Raw genomic sequence first — 12,564 nt, forward strand, 5'->3', positions numbered from 1 at the left:
ACAGAGCGGTGGCGGCGGCTCACGAGTTGCCTCACAAATACCGTTATAAATTGTTTACATTGTTGAATCGGGCAAAGCGGAATGTGTACACTTTTTACACACTACTACGAGCGGATGGCTCTTATTTTGCTTTGCGGCCAGGATTCATGAATGAGAGCGCATAGAGCGCACGGCACTCGAGTGAGTAGTTTTGCTGGGATTGGGTGGGATTTCTGTTGAGTGAGGATAATTTGGAATTGTCATTCCTGAATTGTTAATGAAAGGATTTAGAGAGTTGCATGAAAAAATAATGTTATTCATGTAATTTAATGTTTTGAAGATGGGAGTATCGTAATAAAGACGATTTTGTGGATGGCTTTCTTTCACATTTGAATCCCCGTTTGGAACAACGTTTGTTTTTGGTGACGTTCCGTTTATCCGTGTGTACACATACAAATCGCGTTTGTCGTGAATGTGAATTGATCAAAGAGATACACAACAGCGAAAAAAATAATTGGAACTGGCTGCCTGTAGACGGGTGTGATACTGATAATGAGTCACTAATCATTTGAGCCTAGCCGGGGACGGTCGATTCTTGGATCTGTCCGTGATTTTTTGTTTCTTTCTGATCTGTGTGCGATATTGCCTTTTAACATTACTGTAAAGTGTGAAAAGTGGGTCAGAGCTGCCGAGTGATGGCATAAAGAGAAAGTTTAAAAATCTGCAGAATAGTGCCTTTTTAGTGTGTAATTTAAACAGAACGAGCTATCTAAGCGATAAGCGACTAATATCTTATCGATACGTAACTTCCAAGAAGTTGAGAGCATTGCCTCGCCATGGCGGCATACTTGAACAACCAGCAACAGGTTCAGCTTCCTCCCCACGAAATCATTCCCCTCCAGCGAATGACCACCCGGGAGGAACTCGACGAACGGCAACGCATCAGGGACATTTTCGATAAGGTATTTCAAACGCGTCATCCAATCCATCATCAACCAATAAATAACCGTTCTATTCCAGTATGACCGGGATCACACCGGCAACTTATCGGTTCAAGAGCTCAAGCGGATGATCAACAGCCGACGATGCCCGGATCTGCCCAAAGGGTTCGCGAAAAAGCTGATGAAGGCTGCAGACCATAACAACGATGGATATCTTGACTTTGAAGAATTTTATCAAATGTCCCGCGAGCACAACTATCTCTTCCGGGATATGTGCGTTCGGTATTGTCGACTTGTGGTGCCCAGCCGGAATCCGGTCGCAGCCGATGAACCAGGTATGTGCCTACTTCCCAGAATGTAGAAATCTAGAACGTGCTAACTAAATTTCTCCCAACAAATGCAACCAAAGGCTCGGCTTCGATGTTCCAGCGACAGTTTTCCACTGGAACTGTAATTTCCGAACGAGGTTGGTAGATTTAGAAACGTCTCGTGCTCCCACCAAACTTCATTATCTAACTGCTGTACACATTTTTGCTTGCCGAATCATTATCTGAACCTTTCTTTTGAACACTGACCTTTACGCGTTATATCACGAATATGGCTTATCAATTAACTTGGGGCTTGATAAGAAACGGTACCATTTTCTTGTCTAGAACACGATTTGGTTCGTTGCGAAATGTGCGAATGCTTTGAATAGCGCAATCTTAGCGATGGTATTTCATTTGAGACAGTATTATCAGTTTAGACATTGGGAAGCGTGAATCACACGGCGACTCTGAACAAGTGACATCATCTTGTAATAGAGGTTGCAACAAGTTGGCACCTGGTGAACAATTTTATGGTGGTTTTATGATTGCCGCTGGAATTTACTCGTTATGAATTCAGAGCATTGTGCATTTATTTTCTATACCAGCGATTCTCAACCTTCTTCTAGGCCGGTACCCCCTGCCATGTAAATCAAGTAGGCCCGGTACCCCCGTTGAGAATCGCTGTTCTATACAATTAAATCAAAAGTTTTCAAATAGATACAGATTGCTTAAAAGCTAAAAACCTCATTTCAGAGGAAATTTATAATCAATGTCACTAGTTTCTTAGATAGATATGAACCGAAAAAATCCTTGTTACAAATATGATTCAATTATAAAATTTATTGGCTATCAATCAAAGCTTGAGAAAATAGAGAGTTTAATTGTTATTGAAATCTTGTAAGGCCGATGCAAATATTTAAAAAAGTTTTTGTCCCTCGGCCCTGGCCAAGGTCAAGGGGGCAAAAAAATAAAAAAATATAAAAATTTAAATAACAAGCCATAGTCTTCACATTTCAATGAAAAAAGTGTTTTAAAATGCATTTTACACTAGTTCAGTTGTTTTGCAATCATTAGTTTTAAAAAAATCTAAGATCTGACAAAAACAAAAATTGTATCGAAAAAAAAGATTTTGCATCGAAAATTTTCAAAAAATCTTAAGATTTTTTAACAAACCCAAACATGCTAAAATGATTTTAAACGCAGGAGAATGTATTTTAATTTGATTTCAGCTGGTTGCACTTGAATTTTCATTGAAATTTTGAAGTTTATTGTAAAAATATTTTTTTTGCCCCCTGAGTTTTCGGGCCAATTTCGAAAAGGGGGGGGGGGGTGACAAAAACTTTTAAAAATATTTGTACCAGCCTAATATAAAAAACGTTTTCCCCAAATAAAGTACCACTTAAAAATTATTTAATTTTTTGGGAATTTTAGATGGCAGTGCCGTAAAATGATTTTTTCGCAAACATTTTTATATTTGTTTTTCAAAAAATAGGTAAATTTTTTTAAACTTTAATTTTAGATTTATTTTTTTCAGCCAAGGGACAAAATCTTCAAAAAAAATATTTGCAACGGCCTAAGTCGCATTTTTAAAATGTTTTTTTTTAGGATTTCGGATAATCAAGTTTGGTTTTGATAAAAACCAGTAAATTTTTGGGAATTTTAGATGGCAGTGCCGCAAAATGATTTTTTCGCAAACATTTTTATATTTGTTTTTCAAAAAATAGGTAAATTTTTTGAAACTTTAATTTTAGATTTATTTTTTTCAGCCAAGGGACAAAATCTTCAAAAAAAAATATTTGCAACGGCCAAAGTCACATTTTTAAAATGGTTTTTTTTTCGAGGATTTCGGATAATCAAGTTTGGTTTTGATAAAAACCAGTCGGCCCTAGTAGTATTAACAGCTCCACCAAATTTGAGCTTGACCAGAGAAAGTCCATTTCGAGTGGTGTGCCAGTTGGCGCGAAATGACTCATTAATATATTTTCCCTAACTTTTAAAGATTTCTTTCAGAATAAGCTACAATAATTAGTAGCGTCCATCCCGGGAATTCCCGGGACAAAAATCCCGGGATTTTCCAAAACCGCGAATTCCCGAATCCCGGGATTTTTCATAATTTGTCCCGGGAATTTCCAAAATTGAAAAAAATAATCATATTTTGTTCTAGAAATTCAGATTATGTTGTGGAAATATCAGAATACTAAGCAATCGATAAGAAGCAATAACATATAAGAACAGTTGAATACTAAGAAGGGTAAGGTAGTCATCAATGAGACACTTTTGGTTTTCAACTTTCAAAGATTTTTCAAATTTTTTCATCAGCATGTTTTAATGAGCTTTTTGTTGCATTTTCTTTCTTTTAGTTTGTTCTAACATTATCCAAAATATGAGATCGATCTGACGTCTACAGTCAAGGTTATTCAACTGTCTCATTGTAAACGCACTTGGCAGGAACAATGAGACAGCTGGGGAACAATGAGACACTCTACAAAAATCAATACTTTTCTAGTAAAACATCATGCTTTTATATTGTTCCATTGCAGGTGACTTGCTTTGAATATTTTCAAGCAATTTTGTCAACATGAAACTTCAATTTACAAAAGTTATACTAAAAAGTGTTTAAATCCATATATTTTATCATAAAACTTTATATTTTTGGTTAAATGAAGTTCAAACTCAATAAATATGCCAAAATTCACTTCCAATTCATGTTTTGAAAGATTTCTACAAATTTTGAAAAGTTTAATCAAGAAAAATCAGAGTGTCTCATTGTTACTCATGGGTAGAAGAGAGTGGGGAACAATGAGACAGCCCTGGATTCTGGGTATATTCTAAATGTTGGTCAAACCCAATAAAAGGACATTGTAGCCCAACTCATGCCCTGTAAAATGACAAAAGAAATTTGGAGAAATATTAGTTTTTGTGTTAATGGCAGCCTATGAGCGAAAAGTAATTTTTAGTCATAATTTACTTTTACACCCCAGAATCAAACATGTATGAATAACTTTACAAGGGAGCATCCATAACCAAAGCCACAATTAGGGCAGACGTGTATCTAGTAGACACACCTTTCCCCCAAATATGAGCCTGATTGATTGAAACTACGTCTTGTGAGAGCCATTTTATCTTTGTTCCCCGTGTCTCATTGATGACTACTCTACCCTAATCGATAAAATTAATTTAAATTTGTATTCGGCAAATATCAGCATTTATTTTCTTATAATTTTAGTTACCAGGTCCACAAAATGCCTAGCGCTTTAATGTTATTCTCTTTTATTTTTTAAATGGGTCATTCTCCGCCAAGTAACACAGCAGTTGCCCCGACCCCTCTTCGAATTTCGTGAAACTTTGCCCTAAGGGGTAATTTTGGTCCCTGATCACGAATCCGAAGTCCATTTTTCGATATCTCGTGTCGGTGGGGCGGTACGACCCCTTTCCTTTTTTTTTTGGTTTTTTACTAAGACACGTTTTTCAGTGATTTGTAGCTCGCAACCGTGAAGAGATAAAAATTTGGTGTCAAGGGGACTTTTGTATAAAATACGACGCCCGGTTTGATGGCGTACTCAAAATTCCGAAAAAACGTATTTTTCATCAAAACAACTTTAAAAATAGTTTTAAAATCGCTGCAATTTCCCGTTACTCAATTGTCAAAAATCGCGAGACATGTCATTTTATGGGAAATTTAATGTATTTTTCGAATCTGAAATAACCCAGAAGGGTCATTTTTTCATTTAGAACAAAAATTTTCATTTTAAAATTACGTGTTTTTTCTAACTTTGCAGGGTTACATTTTAGAGTGTAACAATGTTCTACAAAGTTGTAGAGCAGACAACAACAAAAATGTTGATTTATAGACATAAGGGGTTTGCATTTATTCTTCACGAGTTATCAGAATATTCCAAAAAAGTTTTTTTGAAGAAGTTATGATTTTGACCATTTTTGACCAGTTTTTCGAAATTTAAACCCCTACCGCCCCACCGTCACAAGACATCGAAAGATATCGACCAAAATTGCCCCTTAGAACAAAGTTTCACGAAAATCGAAGAGGGATCGGGCAACTTTAAGCAAAGAAAAACATTTGGGATGACTTTGGTTAAAACAGGAACAGAACAAAACAATTAGTACACCGATTTCTAAATGTATTGCTCTAAAATCTCCTGTACCTATTAATACTTTAGACCTAATTTTCCTCCGGTTGACGGTTGTAACTTGAAGTTAATTTGTTAAATATGTTTGATATAAAACAATGAATTCAAAACTATTCAAAAATTTAACATTGACTGGTATAATTTTATTTGTTGTCGTTTTTTGTTTTTTAAAACATATAAAAGAATCTTTTAAAGCTGTTTTACTCATGTCATATAAAAAAAAATATTAGGAAATATTTTAATAAAGACTTATGTAATTTTAACCGCAAATCAAAAAAAAGTTATTGAAATTGGAATTGAAAATTGCACTTGATTTAAAATCCAAACACCACAAAGAACACAATTGATTTTTATCAATTTTTAATTTCTTATAGGCTATTTAAAAACTATCGTCATTGTTTAGATTAAATGTAGATTATTACCATTTAATATTATTAAGCTTTTTCTATGATTTTAAACTTGAAAACATAACAAATATAATGAAAACATAGATTTAATTACAGATATAAAAATTTCCCGGGATCCCGGGATTTTAAAAATATTTTTCCCGTTTCCCGGGGAATTCAAAACCCGGGAAAATTGGACGCCCTAATATTTTTATAATTAATTACACAGTAAAAATTGGTTTTATTACATCTGAGAATTAGAACGTATTTTATGTACGACAATTTTTGTATTTTCCAGCAAAAAGTTTATTTTTTCCATTTTCTATCTGATGACAATGAGGTAATTATGGTAATATCACATCGTACAAGATACACTCATTCATTCCTTCTAAAATTTCACACCTTCAAAATTTACATTTTTTCTATATGTTTTAACATAATTTTGTTATGCTTTGGACTCATTATCATTGGAAAATAATCCATCAAACATATAAGTTACACTCAGTTGCATTGACAGACATTCAAATAATGTAATCCAAATTATCTTCTTTCAGATGGCGAGTACGAACGTAGCATGACATTTTGGCCTCCCCCATTGACCATGATAGTGTTCTCGATAGTGGAGATTATTTTCTTCGTGATCGATATCATCGAAACTAACAAGTAAGTATTTTAATAGAAATTTCGTGTGGTTTAAGTTCAATAGTGGTTTATCCCAGAATGTTTGTATTTAAATAGTTTTCATTCTATAATTTAGTTCAAACAAAAAAAAATTAAATAGATTTTTAGTTTGCTGTAACATGTTTAGTCGTTATGGAAGTCAAGCAAAACAATGCCAAAGGGCCGTTGTGGGTTTGTAAACAAAGAGTGTATCCTGCTCACGCTAGAGGATGTTTACATCTGGCATGAAAGGGATACACTCTTTGTTTACAAACCCACAACGGCCCTTTGGCATTGTTTTGCTAAAAGTATTGACTGATGATTTCTTCATAATCTGCAGCCAACAAGGAACCAGCACCTCCGGACCGATGGCGACTCTCTTCATCTATAGCCCACAGCTCCGAGAGCAAGCTTGGCGATTTGTGACTTACATGTTTGTCCACATTGGGTAAATATTTAACGAATTCCTATTTTAACGTAAATTTAATATGTTTACTTAAACCTTTTTTTTCTAGTTTCATGCACATAGTAATGAATTTACTGGTGCAGATATTCCTCGGAGTTGCCCTCGAGCTCGTCCACTGTTGGTGGCGCGTGGCCTTAGTCTATCTGGCGGGAGTGCTTGCCGGCTCTATGGGAACGTCCATCTTCTCGCCGAGAGTATTTCTGGCCGGTGCTTCCGGTGGAGTTTACGCCCTCATAACTGCCCACATAGCCACAATTATTATGGTGAGTATTTCAAATGTTTTGTTATTCTCCAAAATAAGAAATCAAATCATTCCAGAACTGGGGCCAAATGGAGTACGCCATCGTGCAGCTGTTTGTGTTTCTCGTGTTTTGCGTAACGGATCTGAGCGTTTCGATCTACAACAGCATTTACGATCCGTTCGATAAGGTCGGCTACATCGCGCATGCCAGCGGAGCGTTGGCCGGATTTTTGGTTGGCATCGGAGTGCTTCGGAACCTGAAGGTTAACCGTTGGGAGAGATACCTGTGGTGGTGTGCGGTGACAATCTACTTTATGCTCATGGGCGCAGGCGTGCTGTACCACATCTTCAATCCCGATCACTTTTATCCCGTTTTTGCTTAAGAGCGTTAGATATGATCTACAAATTGCTGGCACAATAGATAGGGCTAGGAGCGTACAAAAGTTTATGCAAAGGTAATTTAGGTGGCACTTTTATACACTACTGTAACAGTTCAAGTGCCTTTATGTCCATAATTTTAAGCTTGAACATTACTTTTATCACTGTAAGACACATACTTCAAGTATTGAGCGTTGCTACTTTTTATAAAAATCTACTTAGAATAAACTTCAATAATTGTGACTGAGAGAAAACATATTTATAATCTGAAAACAAAACGCTGTCTATCGCAAAACTTATAAATTATGAAGACCAAAAGTGAAGAGGTGTTTCATTATTTTCTAAGGAATCAGTTAAGTATAGATTTCAAAAGCATTTCAATAAACATTATAAACAAAATACTTAGTTTACTTACCAATTATGACGCCCCAATCTGCTATCGTTATGGTGTTCCTTTGATTTTTTTATCAATCAAAAATACAATCTCTACCACAACCAATGAAAATTGTATGTTTCATACGTGTACATACCTACTATCTTTTTGACCAGAGTTTTACTTTTTGAAGATATTCTAAAATTTTCTAGTGAGTTATTCCAGCACTCGCGAAGGAAATTAAAAACTGTTGGCATAAATTTCCCATATGCATTTTAATCATTTTGGAGTTTTGATGCAGTTTGGTTCAAAATCGTTTCTGGAGTTTTTTTTTTTGAAAAGGTCCAATCAGAGCCGTACCTAGGGTCCACGGCGCCCTTGGCGAAGCATCAATTTGGCGCCCCTCCAAATTTTTCATCATTTTGATAGGTTTACTTAAATTTCCAGCGATTGCTTCAAAGAGTTTTAATAATATAATGGTAATTGATTGAATAAATATAACAGCTAAAAAATCCAACCACAATTTAATTCTTTGAAGAATATTCAAATTAATGTTTTATTATTTTTAAACCATTTCAATCGATTTATATCTTTCCAATACAGATAGGTTGTAACGAAAAGGTGCTTTAGGATTAATGTTGACTGAAAAAAGCAGAGTGTTGTTTTATCGTTTTAAACAGAATTTGATCTGACCTAGCTTAAATTTCATTGTATCAGCATTTTCCTGCATCCCTGAAAAAATAGTTTAACTGATTAGAAAATGGACTCCTTTTCAAACTTGTTTTTTGATGGATTCCTTTTGAAACTATTTTTTTTTTTAAATTTATTTTTGAAAACAATATTTCTCTTCTCTGTGACTGTGTTTTTTGATTGATATAAAATTCCTAAAATTTGTTTTTTGAAAATTCATAGCTTCAAACAAAGGCAATTAGTTTTTACCTTTTTAACACATTGAAATTTTTTGTGTTTATTTTTCGACATCTAAAGTTTCTTAAAATTTTGTATAAAAACCATTACACTCAAATAGAGGGTGATGAGCGGGAATTCCAGGGAAATCGACCATTTTAGGACCTCTCGATTCCCGGGAAATTTGGTCGAAGCAAAATTATATAAACAAATAAAAAAAATGAAAATTCGGAATTGTTTAGAACATTGGGTGTTCAATGTAAGATGTTCAAGTTCGAATGAACCAATGCTTCTCTTATCTTCTAATTCAGAAAGTGTAAATTTTAACTTATTTAAAATTCCAATAACTATAATTGGGAAAACTTAAAATAATGTGGACCCCAAAATTACCCTTAAAGCATACTTAGCAGTTAGCCACAAGAAGAAAGTCTAATTTTTTTTATATTTTTGTTTATTATTTCTAAGAGTATAATTTTCATATCCTCTTTCAAGCATAGCAATTTTTATAATCCATTTTTTTTATTCTTATTATTTTAATTTCGCTGTATCAAGGTAATTTCCTTTTTTGATGTCATGGAGTAATTTTGTGTTTCGCTTAAACCTCAATATTAAATTATATCTAAGAAAAAAAAACTCTGGAAATCTTTGTAAAGTCCGCCAAATGTGAACATTCGGGTTTTCCGGATCACTATTTCTTCAATGCATATTTACAGTTTTAAAAAAGAAAAAAAAATATTAAAATTGTTGTTTTGAGTCGCTATTTATTATATTGTAAAAATCCCGATGCTGGGAAATTATATATTAGCTATTTTGTTATTTCACAACAAGTTGTATTGCAGATTCAGAAAAAAATCAAGAAGTAGATCATAGTTCCCTAAAATAATGAGACTACTAATTAACGTTTCATTAAATAAGCATGAATAAATCGTAACTGAATTCATTGAAAAGAAACACATTTATAACTTTTCTTTATACATTACTGGCACTATTGGCATAGTTATAAACACTACCAGGTCCCGGGAATTCCCGGGAAATTTCCAAATTCAACTCTCGATTCCCGGGAAATTAAAAATCTCGAGAATAGTCACCCTCTACACACAAAGCTTTTAGAACCGTTTGTGTAAATGGGAAAACTTAGGCGAAATTACACTGGATAGCCCAACACATGGAATCCATGAAATAAAAAAAATGTATGTGAAAGATAAGCAACTTTATCCATTCCATTAAAACATAACAAAACAAAAATTTTCAAGGAAAATATTACTAACATTCTTCAAATTATTGACCCTAGAAGCAAAATTAAGTGGAACTTTGTGTTTTCCCAAAAAATATTGCTGTTTTTGGAGTTGGAATTTTGCTTTGGTTTAAATTCTAATGGGTCCGCGATAATGGTGTTTCTGCAAATCAAAATTATACAAGAAATTGTATAATATTTTACTTTTACGACTAAAAAATTGGTGGGCATGCCAATCTATGCAACTTTGTCGAAGACACCCAAATTTTACTTTTTCACTCTTGCTACAAGCATTTGAAAACAAGCAGCAGAATATAATATATTTAGAGCAATTTATGTGCTCTTAAAAAACCAACATTTTTATGTTGAAAAAAAAAAAATATTTTGCTAGAAAGTTAACAAAAGTCAAAGCATTTTTTGTGTTAGAAATATTCAATTTAAACACTTCAGTATTTCGAAAACGTAGGCCAATCTCAACGCACAAGTTTGCATTAAAAATATCTCAAATGCCATTTTCTTTAAACTTGAAATATCTTATTCTTTTTATTTCAGATTTTCAATAGAAATGTGTAAATTTCAAATAAATAGCTGATTATATAAAAAATACTTCAAAACACAAAAAAGCTTGATGGTTCCTGATGCTGGAAAAAATGGTGAAATTAAATTGAATTTTATATACTGTAGTTGGAATATAAAATCTCTAGCTATTTCAAAGAATTCTTATAAAACCCTGAAATTTTTGCCACTTGAGCGCCCCCTTTGATAAATGAATTGAGAGAATTTAATTTTAAATTTAATTCTGGTACAATTATTGAAATAGTTGATTTTGGCGCCCCAAGTGTTATAAGTAATATTTGTAATATTCCGACCAAGATTATCGAGTTATTTTGTAGTCCTACTTTAAAATTTGGCGCCCCTTTTGTTCTGAATACCTTTCTAGGATTTTATAATAACATGACAAATTTGTACAATCATCGTTTTCGGCGCCCCCCAAGGGCTGGCGCCCTTGGCGGTCGCCAACTGCGCCAACCCCTAGGTACGGCGCTGGGTCCAATAAACCAAATTTTAAGTTTTTGCTTTTTGGGTGTTTTTTAATACCCCTGACTCAAGGCGTTTTCAAAAAAAAAACTCCAAATAGGATATCTAGCGATCTTTTTTTAAAAAACGTTACTTAATCCACCCTTAGGTGGTTGGTGCCTTCCTCTCATTCAAAGGGTAATGCTATCCAAAATAGACACGCTCGTGGGAAGGTCTTTAAATTACCTATCCAAAGATAGGTCGCATGATATATTTGGAATACGTTTTCATCTAAATATCTGAGAACTAGCCTCCAAAAAGTGTATAAATAACTCTTAAGTGCTTATAACTTTTGATAGGGTTGTCAGATCTTCAATGTTTTGGACGCGTTGGAAAGGTCTTTTGATTACCTTTTCAACGACGGGTTGCATAATAGATCCGGACAACGTTTTCATCGTGATATCTGAGATCCGGCTTCCAAAAAGTGCATAAATAACACTTAATTGCTAATAACTTTTGATAGGGTTGTCAGATCTTCAATGTATTGGTCGCGTTGAAAGGTCTTTTAAATACCTTTCTAAAAATGTATAACATGCTGGGGTTTCTTACAAAAAAAAACCCTTTTTACAATCTTCCGGACTTTAGTCAAAATCGTTTTTTTAGCATAACTTTTGAAGTACTTTACTAAACTTAATAATTTTCAATAGGGACTTATGGGACCCCAAGACGAATCGAATGAGACTAAAACGGTCCAAATCGGTTAAGCCAGTGCTGAGATAATCGAGTGCATATTTTTTGGTGCACAGACCCACATCCCTACACACACACACACACACACACACACACACACACACACACACACACACACACACACACACACACACAGACATTTGCTCAGAATTCGATTCTGAGTCGATAGGTATACATGAAGGTGGGTCTAGGAGGTCTAATTGAGAAGTTCAGTTTTCGAGTGATTTTATAGCCTTTCCTCAGTAAGGTGAGGAAGGCAAAAAGGTCATATAACCGTTTGGAAGTCGCGTGTTTTGGCGTTCTTACATGTGTCATTACAAAGTGTGTACAAAATACAAGTACGTGACTTTGGTTACTGTTTGTATCCGACACAATCATTCTGGCGTGATATAGGAGAACAGCATTTAATTCCAGCGTGCCTCTAATGTTGGCACGTCAGAACTTTGATATTCAATTAAAGCTAGTTAAAAGCGTTTTCAACTGAAATCGAGTGATAAATAGCTCAATATGAAGTGATTAAGCAAGTTTCTATCAAAAGTTTTGCAAAATTAGTTGTTTAAATAGTGAAAATCAGCAAATTGGATCGAGTTAGGAACGAATGCCTAACCTGCCAAACATACGAGAATTTCCCCTAGCCGATTCACAGAAAAATGTCCGCACTCTGCTAAGAAATCAAGGATTGGCTTCAGACATGTTTCTCTATAATGGCGGTATCTTAGGGAATCGCGATAAACCAACGGAATTTTTCTATTATGTTAATTCAGATGCACCTCCTGGTAG

General features: G+C 34.4%; 1 protein-coding gene across 2 annotated transcripts; it reads left to right on the forward strand.

The window, feature by feature from the left end:
• The first annotated feature begins 169 nt into the window (after positions 1 to 169).
• Positions 170 to 7,903, forward strand: LOC6033773 (rhomboid-related protein 2). 2 transcript variants are annotated; one of them, XM_038255272.1, is made up of 7 exons: positions 816 to 941; positions 1,000 to 1,255; positions 1,330 to 1,386; positions 6,314 to 6,422; positions 6,760 to 6,867; positions 6,935 to 7,148; positions 7,204 to 7,903. In XM_038255272.1, exons 1-7 carry the CDS (start codon positions 816 to 818, stop codon positions 7,507 to 7,509), a joined length of 1,176 nt encoding a protein of 391 aa, XP_038111200.1. In that variant the 3' UTR covers positions 7,510 to 7,903. The 2 variants fall into 2 exon arrangements, with proteins under 2 accessions (XP_001844179.1, XP_038111200.1); XM_001844127.2 differs by lacking the exon at positions 1,330 to 1,386 and having other exon boundaries at positions 170 to 941.
• Positions 7,904 to 12,564: the final 4,661 nt, after the last annotated feature.

Source organism: Culex quinquefasciatus, chromosome 2 (assembly GCF_015732765.1).
Source record: "Culex quinquefasciatus strain JHB chromosome 2, VPISU_Cqui_1.0_pri_paternal, whole genome shotgun sequence".
In the NCBI taxonomy this organism is placed as follows: domain Eukaryota; kingdom Metazoa; phylum Arthropoda; class Insecta; order Diptera; family Culicidae; genus Culex; species Culex quinquefasciatus.